The 19,490-nt window shown below is 38.6% G+C and overlaps 1 protein-coding gene across 10 annotated transcripts in view; it reads left to right on the top strand.

Moving 5' to 3' along the window:
• The window catches only part of ZRANB3 (zinc finger RANBP2-type containing 3), a 317,061-nt gene that overhangs the window by 161,932 nt on the left and 135,639 nt on the right, over positions 1-19,490 (top strand). For all 10 annotated transcript variants that reach the window (XM_007964848.3, XM_007964840.3, XM_007964841.3 and 7 more), the window contains 2 exons: positions 12,052-12,230; positions 15,492-15,723. In XM_007964848.3, coding sequence (XP_007963039.3) covers positions 12,052-12,230; positions 15,492-15,723 — 411 coding nt within the window. The remainder of the gene's footprint in view (positions 1-12,051; positions 12,231-15,491; positions 15,724-19,490) is intronic.

The raw sequence follows: 19,490 nt of genomic DNA, 5'->3' as shown, positions 1-19,490 counted from the left end.
ATCTTATCTTTTATAAAATCTCCAACTGAACTTATCTGTGGTCCTTAATGGCAGTAATCAAGTTTGCCAAGTGCAAATGCTTCTTATCTGCTCTTTGTTTCCTAATCCTTATTTTCATATGCTTTGAAGCACCCTTTTGTTTACATTTGTGATCAACAAATTCAGTGTTAGTAAACAACATAGAAAATTTAGTATTTTTCATACACTCTTTTTTGAAGAATATGTTATGTTTTGTTTCACTGTGTTCATTACATATAGAAATTTTAGTGATGTAAGTTATTGTTCTTCCAATTTGTTAAACAGTTAAGATTGATTGTTGAGGCTTATATATAGCACTTTAATTGATCATCTGAGATATATAATCGAAGCAAGTTGCAAATTAGATACCCTTTCAGTGCCTTTATTAAACTTCTGAAATTAGTCTTTTTCTATAAAATTGCTAGCTAATTCAAGTAGATTTTGAAGTGAGAAGCCAAATTTCGTTTTTGTTTTGTCTTTTGAGACAGAGTCTTGGTCTGTCACCCAGGCTGGAGTGTAGTGTTGCAATCCTGGCTTACTGTAACTGCTTCCCCTTGGGTTAAAGCAATTCCCCTGCCTCAGCCTCCTGAGTAGCTGGGAATTATAGGTGCCTGCCACCACACCTGGGTAACTTTCGTATTTGTATTTTTATTTTTCATTTATTTATTATTTATTTTTATGTTATATTATGTTATGTTATGTTATTTTTGAGACAGAGTCTCTGTCACCCAGGCTGGAGTACAGTGGCACAATCTCGGCTCACTGCAACCTCCACCTCCCAGATTCAAGCGATTCTTCTGCCTCAGCCTCCCAGGTAGCTGGGACTACAGGTGTGTGCCACCACGCCTGGCTAATTTTTATATTTTTAGTAGTGACTGGATTTCACCATATTGGCCAGGCTAGTCTCAAACTCCTGACCTTGTGATCCGCCCACCTTGGCCTCCCAAAGTGGTGGGATTACAGGCGTGAGCCACCGTGCCTGACCTTACTTATTTTTTTGAGACAGGGTCTTGCTCTGTCACAGCCTAGGCTGGAGTGCAGTGGTGCAGTCTCAGCTCACTGCAACCTTCGCCTCCCAGGCCGAAGCGATTTCTCCTGCCTCAGCCTCCCGAGTAGCTAGGATTACAGGCATGAGCCATCACACCTGGCCTAATTTTTGTATTATTAGTAAAGGTGGGGTTTCACCATGTTGTCCAGGCTGGTCTTAAACTCGTGACCTCAAGTTATCCGCCCACCTCGGCCTCCCAAAGTGCTGGGATTACAGGCGTGAGCCACTGTGCTCAGCCCCAAATTCTGTTTTAGATAAATTTATTCTACATACTATATAGCAGGGTAGAAAGCACTATGTTTATACTGCCTTGGAATTGTAATTAAAAGTCAGTCAAGAAACCAGATACCCCAGAAATGATTTAAAACTTCTAGAATAAAATCATGGAAGTGTTTTTCGTGGTTTTATCTTTTTTTTCTCCTGATGAGAAAATGACCAAAAATTAGGCAAAACTCTCTAAGATTTTTTTCCCAAAGTTTCATCATTATAGTAGTTATTCTCAAAATGCAGCTTGAGAGTCATCCACATAAGAATGCTTTTTGCTTGCCCCTCCCTCCCTCCCTCCCTCCCCCCTTCCTTCTTCCTTCCCTCCCTCCCTCTCTCCTTCCTTCCTTCCCTCCCTCCTTCCCTCCTTCCCTCCCTCCTTCCCTCCTTCCCTCCCTCCTTCCCTCCTTCCCTCCCTCCTTCCCTCCTTCCCTCCTTCCCTCCTTCCCTCCTTCCTTGGTTTCTTGGTTTCTTTGTTTCTTTGTTATTTTTAGAGAGGAGGTCTTGCTCTTTCACTCAGGCTGAAGTGCAGTGTCCTGGCCTCAAGCAATCCTCCTAGCTCAGCCTCCCCAGTAGTTAGGACTACAGGCACACGCCAGCACATCAGCAAATTGTTGTCTTTTTTGTAGAGATGGGGTCTCACTATATTGCCAGACTGATCTCAAAACTCCTGGCCTCAGACAATCCTCACATATCAGCCTCCCAAAGGGATTTTTATTTTAAAAGTCCATTTCTGTTGAATCAGAATTTGAGGTGTTTCCCTGAAGTCTGAATTTTTAACTAGTATCTAAATGATGCCTGGGTATAATAGATTGTAAAAACTTAGAGCATAACTGGGAGATTGGACTTTTTCTCCCATTTCTTTTTGTCCTTTCCTTTTCTTTCAACCCCCCGCCCAAGCACTTACAGTTATGTTCTTGTGCTGTGTTGGGCTCTCAACTTTAATTGCTGAGGCTCCTGTGCAAGTGGAGAAAATGACTAGAATCTTAATTAAGTTTGTTAAATTGGTTTTAATTTTACAAAACAGATTTAAAAGGTACAAAAATTATAGAAAATTTATTTCTGAACTTCAGATTTTACCTGAGGAATGGTACTGTTGAATGAATAATACATATGCATCTGAGCAGTTCCCATTATAGTTAAGTATCTCATTTTTTACTGTCTTGTGACTCTTTAAGATTAAATATGAGCTGGGTGAGGTGATGTATGCCTGTAGTCCCAGCTACTTGGGAGGCCAAAGCAGGAAGATCACTTGAGCCAGGAGTTTGAGATTACAGTGAGCTATGATCATGCCACTGCATTCCAGCCTGGGCAACAGTGCGAGATCCTGTCTCAAATAAATGAATAAGAATTTCGAAATTTTGCTTCTCTTGGCACTGTCTGGTATAGATTAGTATCACTTCTTTTTGTCTACTACTTTTGAAGTGTAGAACAGCCCTCTTTTCCTTCCACCAAGCACAACTAATACTAGGTTGTAGAGCTGTAACTTTTTTTTAAAATCTTTTTACTTGGAAGTTATTTCATACTTGCATAAGGGTTTCAAGAACATAAATAATACAAAGAGCATCCATATGCCCTTTACTCATATTTATCAGTTGATGACATTTTATTCCATTTGTAAAGCTGTGACTTTGAATAAAACTTTACTAGAGACTGGAGGAGGATAAAAATACCACATTAAAAGCATAATATTTAACTGCTACTAGAAATGGCTATTCTTAAAACACATTTGCTTAGGTGGAGCACAGTGGTGTGCACCTGTAATCCTAGGTACTCTGGAGGCTGAGGCCAGAGGATTGCTTGAGCCCAGGAATTTGAGGCCAGCCTGAGTAACATAGAAAGACCCATGTCTAGGAAGAAAAATAAAAAGGGGAATATATTTGCTTATATCCAGCCTCTCAGATCATTCCAGAGCCTTCTCCCTGATTCTCTTTTTCTAGTCCTGGTATGGGCATCTCTAAGCCATGCTTTGGACTACAACTTTACTTAAGTTCTGCCACCATCCCCAACTCAATGCCTTGCCTTTAGATAAATAAGTTTTTTTCTCTCATCCTACTGCTCTCTAAGGCCCATCTCCTTTCTACCTTCCCCTGATCCCAGTGCATTCCCTTCCAGAGAAAGCCTGCTCCTGCACACAAGGACCAGCCAACCATCAGGAAAATGACAGCACAGTTCCCAAAGCGTGGACTCTTCTGTCTTGAGTAAGGAGAAGATCAGGGCTATGTGCATACCCATATGGTCTGTTCTCTTTTCCTAGTCCTTTTTGAGAAAAGAAGACAGGATTAAAATGTACACCCACTATTCTTTTTTTTTTTTTTGAGACGGAGTCTTGCTATGCCGCCCAGGCTGGAGTGCAGTAGCACAATCTCAGCTCACTGCAAGCTCCACCTCCGGGGTTCACTCCATTCTCCTGCCTCAGCCTCCCGAGTAGCTGGGACTACAGGTGCCCGCCACCATGCCCGGCTAATTTTTTGTATTTTTAGTAGAGATGGGGTTTCACTGTGTTGACCAGGATGGTCTAGATCTTCTGACCTCATGATCCACTTGCCTCGGCCTCCCAAAGTGCTGGGATTACAGGTGTGAGCCACTGCACCCAGCCGTGCACACACTATTCTAAGAACAAATAATCTTCACGTGTACCATCTAAAATTCTCTATTGGAAATAGCACTGCACTAACAATCTACAAGAGCAAGAAAGTGGTTCAGCTACAATATATACCCCCTTAATAATAAATAACAAAACATAGTATTTCAGTCTGCTATTTCTCTATGTGAGTTTTCTTTCTTAATTGAAATCCTCACTAAGATTTTAAAAACATACCTAAAGGTGTCCTCCAAGGCAACTCTTTTAGAACAAACAGGACACCTATTTTAAAGACAAATCTACATCTCTGCCCTCAAAGGAACAAGCCACTTATAACTTTAAAACTGGAAAAGTTTTTAGTTTTGAGAAATTGTCAATCAATGGGCATTTTTTAATGCATAGGAATGAAAATTGCTTTATAAAAGTAATCACAGTATAAAAAAGTGAAACTGAAATTTTATGTATCAGGATCATTGTTATTTAATTGCTCTCAATAATTTCATAGAATAAAACATTCAGGAAACCTAAAATTATTCTCCTAACGGTGATTTACAATTTTGAACACATTGACAAAATGTGTTCTTGAGGTTAATGTATTCGATGTAATTCTTATGTAGCACCTGGACATTTGTACTATTGTTTAGTCAAGACTTTGATTCTTAATCATTGATTTAGCCTTAATGGTGATGAAACACTGAAGAGTTCCACATTAACAAATTCTATTGTTGTTAGAGCCAGGGCTTTGAACCACATGTTGAGTGTAGTTATTCCTGTGTGTCTAAATTACTTCAAGTGTGTTACTGCTTTTATAATTGAATGCTATGCTGTTTTCAGTTCTTTTCAAAATACTGAAATCTGGCCAAGTGCTGTGGCTCACGCCTGTAATCTCAGCACTTTGGGAGGCCAAGGCAGGAGGATTGGTTGAGCCAGGAGTTCAAGAGAAGCCTGGACAACAAAGTGAGACTCCCCCTGCCATCTCTACATAAAAGCAAACAAACAAACAAACAAACAAAAAGAAAAAACCCAGGCATGGTGGTGTGCACCTGTAGTCTCAGCTACTCAGGAGGCTGAGGTGGGAGAATCACTTGAGCCCAGGAGTTTGAGATTACAGTGAGCTGTGATCAGGCCACTGCACTCCAACCTGGGTGACAGTGAGAGCCTATCTCAAAACAAAAACAAAAACCGAAAATCTAAGTACATGTTTTAAAAGTTTATTTATTTTTTATTTTATTTTTGAGACGGAGTCTCGCTGTGTCACCCAGGCAGGAGTGCAGTGGCGCGATCTCAGCTCACTGCAAGCTCTGCCTCCTGGATTCACGCCATTCTCCTGCCTCAGCCTCCCAAGTAGCTAGGACTACAGGCGCCCATCACCACACCTGGCTAATTTTTTCTATTTTTTAATAGAAACGGGGTTTCACCATGTTAGCCAGGATGGTCTCAATCTCCTGACCTCGTGATCTGTCCACCTCGGCCTCCCAAAGTGCTGGGATACAGGCGTGAGCTGCACCCGGCCAGTGTTTATTTTATTTTATCTATGTATTCATTTCTTTATTTTTGAGACGGAGTTTCGCTCTTGTCGCCCAGGCTGGAGTACAAACGCATGATCTCAGCTCACTGCATCCTCCCCATCCCCTGTTCAAGCAATTCTTCTGCCGCAGCCTCCTGAGTAGCTGGGACTACAGGTGTGTGCCACTATGCCGGGCTAATTTTTTTGTATTTTTTGTAGAGATGGGGTTTCATCATTTTGGCCAGGTTAGTCTCGAACTCCTGACCTCAGGTGATCTACCCACCTCAGCTTCCCAAAGTGCTGGGATTACAGGCGTGAGCCACCGCGCCTGGCCTTAAAAGTTTATTTTAAAAGGTGGTCCTTTTACAAATTTTATTTAGAACTGAGTTATTCTATGTATTATTCCTTTCTTTAATGGGAATATGAGATTATGCCAATATACTTTTGTTTTCTAATTTAGAACGATGTCTTTTTCTAGTTTGTTCCATCAAACTTTATTTCCTACTTCACCATGCCCAAAAATGAACAACCAAAAACAAATACCTAAGAAAGATAGTACCCAAATGTTTCACTTTGTGTTGATAAATATGTTTCTGATTTCTGAGAATCACTTTTAGTCATTTCACTACATAATCTTTAAACTAAAGAGATGCTGAATAAGAAGTTGGCAGTTGTTACCAGGAAAGATAGCTGGACAAAAACTGAGTATCGGTGTCAGTCCTAATACCATAGGGTATGATCTTCAAGTAGATTAGGAAATGGGTAGATTAAGAAATTTCCCTTCCCTTTCCCTTTCGTTTTTTCAGGGTCTCATTCTGTCGCCCAGGCTGGAGTGCAGTGACATGGTAGGCACACTGCAACTTCAACCTCCTGGACTCAAGCAGTCCTCTCACCTCAGCTTTCCCATTAATTGGACTGCAGGCACATGCCACCACACCTGGGAATTATTAATTTTTTTTATAGAGACAGAGTCTCACTCTGTTGCCCAAACTGGTCTTGAACTCCTGGCCTCAAGCAGTCCTCCTGCCTCAGCCTCCCAAAATGTTGGGATTACAGATGTGAGCTACTGTACCCAACCAAGAAATTTATTATTTTCAGTGATGGCAAGTTGATCAAATCCTGAGATTTTTTTACTCTAGCTAACAAAGCCAAAGGAAATTCTTTTATAAAAATCACAATGCCAGTTGATTAATGTATATTGAAAGATGGCTTTCCCTTTATCATGATCACCCTGAAGAAGTGCAATGAACCTTTCCACTCAAAATTTCATTTGGATATCTAGGCTGATGATGCTACCCAGACATGAAGCGGGTATGAAGAGTTTATTACTGACATAACAAGTCTTTCTGAGACGAGGTGGGCAGGCTCACAAGTAGATATAAAAATGACTTGAAAAAAAAACAAGGAGAAGAGACAAGCATAGTCTGTTATTGAGCTTATGGGGTAGGGTTAAGGTGAGGGGTCTTACCATGTGGGCCGGGACTTGAATAGTTTGTATTTTCCACCAGTGCCAAAGAAAATATCACCCACACTTTCGTATCTGCTTGTACACAATTGGAGAAGAAGGGTAAGAGGGCTTGCATGTAAACATCAAAAATTGAGTGAGACTATTTTATCCTTTTATCCTGTTTGCTTCCATTGCTTATTCTTACATTCAACACATCATCTTTGTAAGACCAATCCTTCCATGAGTTATACTGAAGACTGCTTGACTTGAGAAATTTTTTCTTTTTAAAATGACTTCCTATTTCTTAATTGGTACTTAATGTTTTATGTTTAATAGTTCTTAAATGGCAGTCTTTTTTTTTTTTCTTTTAGTTTATTAGGAAAGAGGATGATATGATAGCTGGGAACATGAAGAAAATATTTAGAATTTTGAAAACCTAACAAAAATAATACATTCTTTGCACCCAAAATTTGTTTTTTCCTTTTCAGCTGCCTAAATTCGTCACTGAATATTCAGTTATTTATCTTCCTTAAGCCTTAAACAACATAAGTAAAACAGGCTGCTTCTACTTGTTTCTGTCAGAGACTATTCTGTCTACTTCCCAAACTAGGCAGTGTGCCACGTAGATATGAAGATAAAAATCTCAGAGAGAAGGAAACTTGAGATAATTATAAAGAAAATGTGCATACACATTAGCCTTAAGTCTTTGGCTATTTCCTAAACTATATATGCACAGAATGAGATCCCAAGAAACCCAGAAGAAATACAGAGTGAGGAAGGATAAAAACTAAGCCAAGATTTTAGCAGTATTGTGATACTAAGTAGACACAGATGGGGTTGAGCCTTGTTGAGGTGAGAGATTGTTTACAAGTATCTTGCCTTGGCTTCTGTTGACCCCCCGAAGGGCCATCTTTTATAATAAATACCAAGCGCTGGGAATAAGGGCAACACTGAATAAACTTGCCCTTTAAAAGCCTAAAACCAAGTCTTAAAAGGAATGAGGTATTTGCTGTTACTCAATTTGCCTGCCCTAACAAAAACCTAACACCTCTTGGGAGAGGATAATACTACCCAGAGCTTCTGTGAATTTTTTACTCATGATATCTGGTGTGAAATCAGAAAATATGAGGGATCCTGGAAAACCGATACCAAAAAGAAAAGGAAATAGAGCCCACACGAGATCAGATGTTGTTATCAGAGAGAGACTTTAAAATAACTTATTTTTTTGGTTGGGCATGGTGGCACACACCTGCAATCCTAGCACTTTGGGAGGCCGAGGAAAGCAGATCACTTGAAGTCAAGAATTCGAGACCAACCGGGTCAACATGGCAAAACCCTGTCCTGGCCAGGCGCAGTGGCTCATGCCTGTAATCCCAACACTTTGGGAGGCTGAGGTGGGTGGATCACCTGAGGTCAGGAGTTCGAGACCAGTCTGGCCAACATGGCGAAACCCCGTCTCTACTAAAAATATGAAAGTTAGCGGGGAGTGGTGTCATGCACCTATAATCCCAGCTACTCAGGAGGAGGCTGAGGCAGGAGAATCACTTGAACCCAGGAGGCAGAGGTTGCAGTGAACCGAGATCGTGCCATTGCACTCCAGCCTAGGCGACAGAGCAAGACTCCGTCTCAAGAAAACAAAACAAACAAACAAACAAAAAAACCCTGTCTCTACTAAAAATAACAAAAACTAGCCAGGTGTGATGGCACTCGCCTGTAGTCCCCAGGTACTCAGGTGACTAAGGCATGAGAATCGCTTGAACCCAGGAGGTAGAGGTGGTTGCAGTGAGCCAAGATCATGCCACTGTACTCCACCCTTGGTGACAGGCATGGTGGCTCTTGCCTGTAATCCCAGCACTTTGGAAGGCTAAGGCAGGTGAATTGCTTGAGCTCAGGAGTTCAAGACCAGCCTGGCCAAAAAGTACCAAAAAAAAAAAAAAAAAGCTGGTTATGGTGGCACATGCCTGGAGTCCCGGGTACCCAGGAGGCTGAGCTAGCAGGATTGCTTGAGCCCAGATCGAGGCTGCAGTGAGCTACGATTACGCCACTGCCCTCCAGCCACAGCAAGACCCTATCTCAAAAAACAAACAAACAAAACAAACAAAAATCAAGAATTTTTAACATGTTAGAACAATAACAATAACAAAAACAGATTCTAGTGGACATTTTAGAACTGAAAAATAACATCTGGAGTTAATTCTAGTAGATTTAATAATTAGATACAAGAATACAAAATTAGAGAACTAGAAGACAAAAATATTCAAACTTCTAATCAAATTAGCTTCCCAACATATCAGGATTATTCTTACCCATACTCAGGTTAGTTTCCCTTTTCTTCGCCTGTCCTCAACCTAAAACTTATTTTTCTTATTTTTTTCTTTAAAAATATTTGACAAATAAAAATTATATATTTATGGTGTATAATATGTTGTTTTGAAATATGTATACATTGTAGAATGGCTACATTGAGTTAATTAACATATGCATTACTTCACGTGCTTTTTTGTGATGGGAATGGCTTAAAATCTACTCTCTTTGCAATTTTTAAGAATGTAGTATGTTGTTATTAACTATAGTTACCCTGTTGTACGATGTATCTCTTCACCTTATTCCTTCTATCTAACTGAAATTTCATTGTTTTTTAAATTCTACCTATTGTTTCAAGTCCCAATTCTACTTATCCTATTGAAGGCTTACACACCCGATCTCAGTAGACAAGATTAGGAAATTTTGAGGAGTGGCGGTCTTTGGGAGAGAGTTGCCTGGCAAGCCAACACAGAACACTGTTAGTCATACATGAAGTGCAAAATGTATAGATAGACAGGTGACTGACACCAAGTAAATTTAGCAGCAAGCAGCTGAGGTTCTAGTGATAGAATCTGGGTTGCAGAGAGAGAATTCTACTTTCCAGATAATCGGGGAAGCAAAACAGATCCTATTTGCAGATAAATTGAAATTAAGAAAATGTGTTATGAAACCATGGCAGGAAAAGAAACCAGAGACCCCTAACCATAGCACAAAGTTAGTGGTATTGTCCACACACAAAAAAATAGGGCCAAGCCTCAATTCCTGGAAGTCTATTTTTGGCAGAGTTGTTGAGGGGGGGAAGTAACACACTGAAGAACTCTAGCCAGGTAAAGAGCTGTAATTGTTGGCTGGGCGTGGTGGCTCACACCTGCAATCCCAGCACTTTGGGAGGCTGAAGTGGGTGGATCACCTGAGGTCAGGAGTTTGAGACCAGCCTGACCAACATGGAGAAACCCCATCTCTACTAAAAATACAAAATTAGCTGAGCATGGTGGCTCATGCCACTTCAGCTACTCCAGAGGCTGAGGTAGGAGAATGACTTGAACCCAGGAGGTGGAGGTTGCTATGAGCTGAGATCGTGCTATTGCACTCCAGCCTGGGCAACAAGAGCAAAACTCCGTCCAAAAAAAGAAAAAAAGATCTGTAATTGTTAAAGTTCTGCTGTATTGGAACCAAGTTGGTCCCAGAATCCAGTGATGTTTGAGTGGCTTCAGGTATGAAAATTGGAGGGCTTTGAAGACACGAAACATACTAGTTATTATCCCATGAATGTATAAATATAACTTTGCATGAATTATTCTAAGGTTGCTTTTTTGTTGTTAACGGGAGCAGTTGAAAGAAAAATACATGAACAAAATAAAGTTTTCTCAGTGGAAACTTAAAAGTCTAATACCTGCTCTTTTCTCATTTCTTTAGTTTTGCTCAGCACTTAAAATTCATTTTAAACTCTTTGTTTTCAGTTTCTGTGTTTTTCTTTTTTCTGTTTGTATAGTCTGGTAAACAGGGCTTGTCATTTAGTCTCTCTTTCCCATTGTTTGCCATAGTAACTACTAAAAAGGTAAGGATTATTGAGGTATAATTCGCACTTTTAAGTAAATTTACCCATTTTTAGTGTACAATTCTGTGAGTTCTAAAAAATGCATATGGTTATGTAACAGCCGCTAACATCAAGGTATAGACTGACTCCATTCCCAAAAGTTCCCTCATGCTATTCCCCTCCCCTACCTCCAGCCGCTGGCAACCACTGATCTGCTATGGCTCCCTTTTTTTAAACCTTTTCCAGAATGAGACATATAAATGGAATCATTTAGTATGTAGATTTTGAATCTGGCTTCTTTCCCTTACCAAAATGCATTTTAGATCTATTCATGTTGTGTAGAGTGTGAGTTCATTCTTTTCTTATTACTGAATAGTACTCCATTGTATGAATATGACATCATTTGATTATTCATGCACAGGTGAAGTACATTTGAGTTGTATCCAGTTTCTGGCTATTTTGAACAAAAACACTATAAATATTCACTAAGTGACTACTTTTTAAATTGGAACAGCTTAGAAGTCAGACAGTGTGACAGTGTGGATACAAATCAAGTGGGAAGACACCTGAGACCTGGGATCTCATACTAGTTTTGCATCAGCCAGCTGTGATTTAAATAATTTAACTTCTCTGTGTCTGCTTGTTTTATAAAATGTGCCTCATTCAGGACTTACTCTAGTTTTGAAATAACATGGTTTTGTGCTGTTAAGACATTTACTATTGTCTAAGAGGAGAGACTATAAATGGTTACATACATTTTATAAAACTAATTATATAAAATCAACATAACTAATATTTAACCTTAGGAGTAATTTTGTCTCTTTAAGTTCAATCATGAATAGTTTGAACATAATATGATTTGCTTAATGAATTTTACAGGTCCTTATAATATCAAACTTTTTATTAACTGTATAATCCAACTAATTTTACATTGAAAAATTATTTTGATAATACTTTTTTTTTAAGACAGTCTTGCTCTGTCACCCAGGCTGGTGTGTAGTGGTTTAGTCTAGGCTCACTGTAGCCTCAACCTCCTGGGTTCAAGCAATCCTTCTGCCTCAGCCTCCAAGTAGCTGGAACTACAGGTGCGTGCTGCCACGCCCAGCTAATTTTTTGTACTTTTAAAAAATAGAGACAGGGTTTCACCATGTTGGCCAGGCTGGTCTTGAACTCCTGGGCTCAAGCGATCCACCTATGTCAGCCTCCCAAAGTGCTGGGATTACAGCCATGAGCCATCACATCCAGCTAATAATACTCTTAAATAAAACGTTTGATAAATATTTTCTTTTAAAATATTTTAGGCTTTATTATTAATTAGCATTTATTTATTTTTTTAATTTAGATGGGTCTAGGAAAGACAATCCAGGCAATTGGAATTGCTTACTTCTATAAAGAGGAATGGCCTCTGTTAATAGTGGTCCCTTCGTCTCTGAGGTACCCTTGGACAGAAGAAATTGAAAAATGGATCCCAGAGCTAAGTCCAGAAGAAATCAATGTTATTCAGAATAAAACTGATGTTAGGTAAGAACTACTTTTTAATCTTTAAGAAAAAAAGTCTTCCTTGTGTGTACCTGGTATGTATTCATGTTTTAGAATGCAATATCACCTATAGATCATAATTTAGAAGTGGAGTAAGTAGTATGGATAATTTTATTTTACATTTTAAAATATGAATTATTTATCTAAAACCCAACAGTATATTTTATTTCTAAGTTCCTTTATGGTACATTTTTAAAGTAAAAGTAAAATATGTATACTTTTAAAGATATATATATATATACTTTATATGTACCTTAAACATATTTGAAACTATCTTAAGGTTCAAAAATAAATCTCACAACTTTTCATTGATTGACTTGAAGCTTTGTGATGTTTTATTGTCAGCAACTTTAGTAGATTTTGCTTTCCCATTTGTTAATTAATGTGCAAGTTTTGTGTATGACTCATTAGTAAGTTTGATTTTCCTTATTTATAATTTTAATATTTTATATCTTGAAAATATTTGCTTTGTGTTTATTGGAGGCTCTCACTCTAAAATCTGTTATAGCGTTGTTAGTATTTTTTCCCTCATTTTGCTTTCTAGCCATTAGAATAAGACAACCAGTTTGAATATTGATGAGTTGTTACATGGAATGTGTAGGTGATTCATACAAATTATTTCTCTGGAGGTTCAAAGTTATCTATTTCTGAACCTTAAATAAAAAGCAGTACATCTACTGAAATAAATATCTGTTAATACTTAGATTTTTTAATTTTGGTATTATTGTACTGTATTTTATTCTCTAAGACTGTTAACATAAAAGGTATATGTAAAAATAAAGTTGTCTTATGAATGTGGAAGGAGGAAGCACAAAATGTATGGAGGGCCTTTTCACTTTCAACTTTGCAGTGCTAATTCAGTGGAATATATCTTTATGGGCCCAAGAAAATCTGAACTCTATTTACATGGTTAAAATGAAAAAACTGCTATCTTATTCTAATCATGATAAATAAATCTCTCCAATAAAACCACATGAAATTGAAAAGACTTACAAATTTAGAGATTGTAGAATTTTTGAAGACCTCCAAAACCATCGTGTTAGTTATACCTTATTTATTTAATGTAATTAATTAATTAATTTTTTTTTTTTTTTTTTTTGGAGGCGACATCTCACTCTGTCGCCCAGGCTGGAATACAGTGGCACCATGTTGACTCACTACAACCTCCGCCTCCTGGGTTCAAGGGATTCTCCTACCTCAGCCTCCTAAGCAGCTGGGATTACAGGCACCACCAACCACGCCTGGCTGACTTTTTAAATTTTTAGTAGAGACGGGGTTTCACCATGTTGGTCAGGCTGGTCTCAAACTCCTGACATCATGTGATCCGCCCACCTTGGCCTCCCAAAGTGCTGGGATTACAGGCGTGAGCCACTGCACCTGGCTGATACACCTTATTTAAATGTTCATATTTAAATTTTCTTAAAATGACTCTTCTGTCATCTTTTATAGCTACTAGGGCTAGTTTTTATATTATTTTGGAAATATACTCTTGCAGTTAAATGGTGGATAATATTTTTATTTGAATTGTATTTGGGATATGTTAAATATATCTACAACTCCAGAGTAGAAGTTTCCTGGAGGATGTTAGTCAAGGACAGAAAACTACTCAGGGTCTTCCAGGTACTTAAAGAAACAGGTTTAGGTGTATACCAATATGTCCACCACAAATACCTATACTTTCCTTCTGGCTTATATCAGTTATGCTTGGAGTGTTTACTAGTCAAGACATGGTAGGACAGAAGCTACAGACTGCTGCAGTGGCCTTTGAAGCCATTGTCTCCTATGTGTTGCGCTCAGTATACCTAAGTTAGATAGTAATAGTAATTAATCCAGTACTTTTCTTCTTCAGGCTCTTCCTGGTGTTTGAATACAGTGAGAAAATTATAGGTCTCGGCCAGGCGCAGTGGCTTACGCCTGTAATCCCAGCATTTTGGGAGGCCAAGGTGGGTGGATCACAAGGTCAGAAATCTAGACCATCCCGGCTAACACAATGAAACCCGGTCTCTACTAAAAATACAAAAAATTAGCCAGGTATGGTGGCGGACGCCTGTAATCCCAGCTACTCGGGAGGCTGAGGCAGGAGAATGGCGTGACCCCAGGAGGCGGAGCTTGCCATGAGCCGAGAGAGAGCTTGCGGTGAGCCGAGATAGCACCACTGCACTCCAGCCTGGGCGACAGAGCGAGACTCTGTCTCAAAAAAAACAAGAAAATTATAGGTCTCTGTATTAAGTAGATTAATCCAGGGCTTAAAATGCAGTTGCCCTAGTGGTTCTGGCTGCTTAGGACCTCTACCTTTTCTGTTAGAGGACAGAGAATTGCAGAAGACTGGCTCTGTCCTGTATTTTTTTCTGGTGATATAGAAAATGCAAGTGATATGTCTTAGTATTAATGAATTTATTTGTCTATTTCATTCTACAAACTTTATTTGGGATCATAGCACTGTGTATGAATACTACTAAAAGATGAGTAAGACACATTCCCTGCCCTTACCAATCTCATGATATGCTAACAGACATAAATATGTAAATGAATAATTTATTGACAGCAAGATAAAGAATATTACAGATGTGTGGATTATAGAAATCTGAAGATCAGGGATCATTTTAGCTCAATGGTTCTTGATGTGAGGTGGTACCTGCCTCTTCTAACCACACTTCACACTTCATCACCTCAGGTCCAGGAACTTTTTTGTTGTCACAGTGACTTGTCCACTGTCCTTTAATGGATAGGACCAGGAAGTGAAGCTCTGCAATGCACTCAACAGCCCTGTACATCTGTTCTGCTACTGGTATTTTGAGCAGGAGGGGCTGTTCAGTGCACCGCAGAGCTTCACTTAGTCCTGCTCAAAATACCAGTAGCATCTGGATTGAAAAACTGCTATCTTATTTGTGTGAAGGTTTCATTAAGAGTCAACTAATATTTAAGTATCCATTTTATGCATGATCCTAGGTACACAGAAGCAAATATTGTCAGAACGTAATGTGACTTGCTGGATGTCAAAATCTTTCAAAGATCATTTGACTAAAACTTTGGTTTTGGTTATGCAAGACTGTAAATTTTGGATCCTGTTTTATTAGATTTGAGGATTGTGAAATCTTAAGAGTTTCAGTAATAGTACCATCTCCTTTTATTTTTCCTCTATTCTGCTTTCTTCTCCTGTGTGTTTTTTCGCAATAGAGTTGTATTTTTTATGATAACGTCATTACTGAGATATTTTTTAAGTATATGGATTTTCTTTTCTAGGAGAATATCGACCAGTAAAGTGACAGTTCTGGGTTATGGTCTCTTAACCGCAGATGCAGAGACTTTGATAGATGCACTGAATAACCAGAACTTCAAAGTAGTTATAGTGGATGAATCACACTACATGAAATCCAGAAATGCAACTCGCAGCAGGATTTTATTGCCAGTAGTACAGAAAGCCAGACGAGCCATTCTTCTTACAGGAACACCAGCTTTAGGAAGGCCTGAAGAGGTATTACAATCCTTATTCTCTGAACTTAAGAGAAGGGAGGTAGGAGGGATATTGAATTAACCACCTGTTTTGCAATTTTTGATTTCAAATTAGATGCCTCAAATGCTAGAGGAGTACATTGGGAATTTCTAGATAGTACGTATGTTTTATCATGGCTATTTTAATCTATTTACATTTAAACTTTAGCCAGGCTTTTAGGTGTGTATAAAAAACAGTTTTTATCTTTATGATAAGGCTTCCATACATAGTACAACTGTATAATATTCTTCACAATGTGTTCCTGAGGTTCTTCTATGGTCTTAATCTTCATTTATCCTATCTATTTTACATTATAAGCTTCTTAGGATTGGGATTGAATCTACCTTATTTCTTTTACATTGCATTGCAGAACTTCTTTCTGTTCTTTCACTTTAAGATTCACATTTGGGAAAGTAAAGAGAAACTAAAGCTTCTGTGCAGACCAGATAAGGTATCTGCCTAGAATGAAAGAATAAGGCATGCATTTGATATCGCATTTAGTTTTTGCTACTCTAAGAGATGGGTAGTACATGGAGTGGTTAAAGAGTTAGGAAGAAGACATGATGGAAGAAATGTCTGTAAGTTTTAGTGTTCCTTAAGGAAATTCTGTTTACTAATGAACACTGAATCATGGAAAAACATGGGCTGTCTTGTAGGGTTGCTGGGAGAATTAAAGGTAATACTGCTTTGAAAGTACCTCACCCTGTGCCTTGTCACATAGTCACTCAACATATGGTAGCCAATATTATGTTAATTTTTGAGCCAAGCCTGGGTGACAGCTATTATCATTGCCTGTGTAACAGTATTACCTAAGCTCTACTTTCAATTCTATCCTGGAAATCTTGTGAGATACATATAAAAGTACATAGATAGTGATGATAAAATGTTTAATTTTACCTTTTACAGTTTTTTCTCTTGGATACCCACTGACAGTGCTGTAGCTCCAAGTAATTGACATATGTCCCCCAATTATGTCATTGGATAATAGGGGTGATTATATCCTTCATAAAAAAATCATGAAACGTATCCTTCAAGATACTCAGTCCTGCTGAGTCCAGTGAGTAGGCTGGACTCAGTAACTCATGCCTGTAATCCCAGCACTTTGGGAAGCTGAGGCGAGTGGATCACTTGAGGCCAGAAGTTCAAGACCAGCCTGGCCAGCATTGGTGAAACCCCATCTTTACTAAAAATACAAAATTAGCTGGGCATGGTGGCCTGGCCTGTAGTTCCAGCTACCCGGGAAGCTGAGGCAGGAGAATCACTTGAACCTAGGAGGCCAAGGTTGTGGTGAGCTGAGATCTGACCATTGCACTCCAGCCTGAGCGACAGAGTGAGACTTTGTCTCAAAAAAAAAAAAAAAAAAACATACATTTTAAATGATGATAACAAAATAAATACTCATCTACTTATTATCGAGCATAAGAAATAGAACATTGACAATACAACAGTGGCTCTTACATCCTACTCTTATCACATGTCATTATTTTTCACTCTTCACCTATGATAGCCACTATTCAAACCAAGGGTAAATACCAATTTTGTGGGTCCTAATGATTGTACAATTTGTGTTTGGGATTTTTTTTAAGAAAAATAATATAAAATTTGAAATTCTAAGTTAGGAGTTTTGAAATTAGGAAGTGTGAGTTCTCTCATTTTGTTTTTCTTTTTCTTTTTTTTTTTTTTTTTAAGACGGAGTCTCACTCTGTTGCCCAGGCTGGAATGCAGTGGCATGATCTCAGCTCACAGCAACCTCCACCTCCCAGGTTCAAGCAGTTCTTCCACCTCAGCCTCCCGAGTAGCTAGGATTACAGGCGCGTGCCACCACGCCTGGCACATTTTTGTATTTTTAGTAGAGACTGGATTTTACCATGTTGGCCAGTCTGCTTTCAAACTCCTTACTGATTTGAGTTCTTCTTGTTTAACATAGGCATATGCAACTATTAATTTCCCTCTTAGCACTATTTTTGCTGCAACTCATGTTTTGGTATGTTGTGTTCTCAATTTCCCTTATCTCAAAGTGTTTTCTAATTTCCTTTGTTATTTCTTCTTTGGCCCATTGGTTATTTCTGAATATGTTGTCATATTAAACGGACATAAAGCACTGAAGTCACTTTAGAAAAATTTAGGAGTTACTTAAAACGTTACTGTATCACCCAATAATTTTATTCTTAGGTGTATACCCAAGAGAACTGAAAACAAGTTCTCACCAGAAATTATATACTCATGTGTATAGTTACATAGTAGCATTATTCATGATATTCAAAAAGTGGGAACAAGTAAAATACTCATCAATTGATGAATGTATAAACAAATGTGATATAGCCATACAATGGAATTATTTGGACTTAAAGAGGAATGAAATACTATATATGCTATAACATGAATTAACTTTGAAAGCACTATGCTGGGTGAAATAAGCCAGATACAAAAGGCTGCATATTGTATGATTCTATTTATATGAAATGCCCAGAATAGGCCAAGTCATAGAGACCGAAAGTGGGTTGGTAGGTGGCAGAATTAGAAGAGAGGAGAAATAGGCAGTGACTACTAATGGGTATAGAGGTTTTTTGGGGGATGATAAAAATATTATAGAATTAGTCATGATTGGTGCACAACTGTGTGAATCTATTGAAAGTCACTGAATTATGTTCTTTAAAAGTTTGAATAGTATATGAATTACATGTCACAATAAAGCTGTTGGTTTTAAAAAATATATTAAAATAATGAGACAGTACTCTGTGCAGCCTATCAGAGTTGTAAAAATGAAAATGTTTCATGATACTATTGATGGGAGTGTAAATTGGGATAATCTTACTGGGCAACATGGTAACATTATCAAACTTTAAAACAGTATATACCTTAGAATCAGCTATTCCATTTCTAAATATAATCCTACATCACCTCTAATAGAAATGCAAATGGATGGATGAGTGAATGGATGGATGAATGGATAGATGATTAATAGATATACTACACCTATATATTCATATATATATACACACACACACACACACACACACAAACAGTTATATGAAGTTGTTAGTATTAGTAACTTCATAAAAGCTAGAAATAGGCCGGGCGTGGTGGCTCATACCTGTAATCCCAGCACTTTGGGAGGCTGAGGCGGGTGGATCACGAGGTCAGGAGATCGAGATCATCCTGGCTAATAAGGTGAAACCCCGTCTCTACTAAAAATGCATAAACAAAATTAGCCGGGCGTGGTAGTGGTCACCTGTAGTCCCAGCTACTCGGGAGACTGAGGTGAGAGAATGGCGTGAACCCTGGAGGCGGAGCTTGCAGTGAGCCGAGATTGCGCCGCTGCACTCCAGCCTGAGCGACAGAGCGAGACTCTGTCTCAAAAATAAATAAATAAAATGCTGGAAATAGCCTATATGTCTAATATCAGGAGTCTGTTTAAATACTTTACAGTACATCTACATCATAATGGGTTGCTATTCAGTTTTGTTTCTGTTTTTTTGTTTTTTGTTTTTTTTATTATACTTTTTGTGCTAGGGTACATGTGCACAAGATGCAAGTTTGTTACATATGTACACATGTGCCATGTTGGTGTGCTGCACCCATTAACTCGTCATTTACATTAGGCATATCTCCTAATGCTATCCCTCCCCCCTCCCCCCTCCCCCCACACCACAACAGGCCCCGGTGTGTGATGTTCCCCTTCCTGTGTCCAAATGATCTCATTGTTCAGTTCCCACCTATGAGTGAGAAAATGCGGTATTTGGTTTTCT

The sequence above is a fragment of the Chlorocebus sabaeus genome, chromosome 10, assembly GCF_047675955.1.
Source record: "Chlorocebus sabaeus isolate Y175 chromosome 10, mChlSab1.0.hap1, whole genome shotgun sequence".
Lineage (NCBI taxonomy): Eukaryota > Metazoa > Chordata > Mammalia > Primates > Cercopithecidae > Chlorocebus > Chlorocebus sabaeus.
This window is presented reverse-complemented; position numbering and strand designations above follow the sequence as displayed.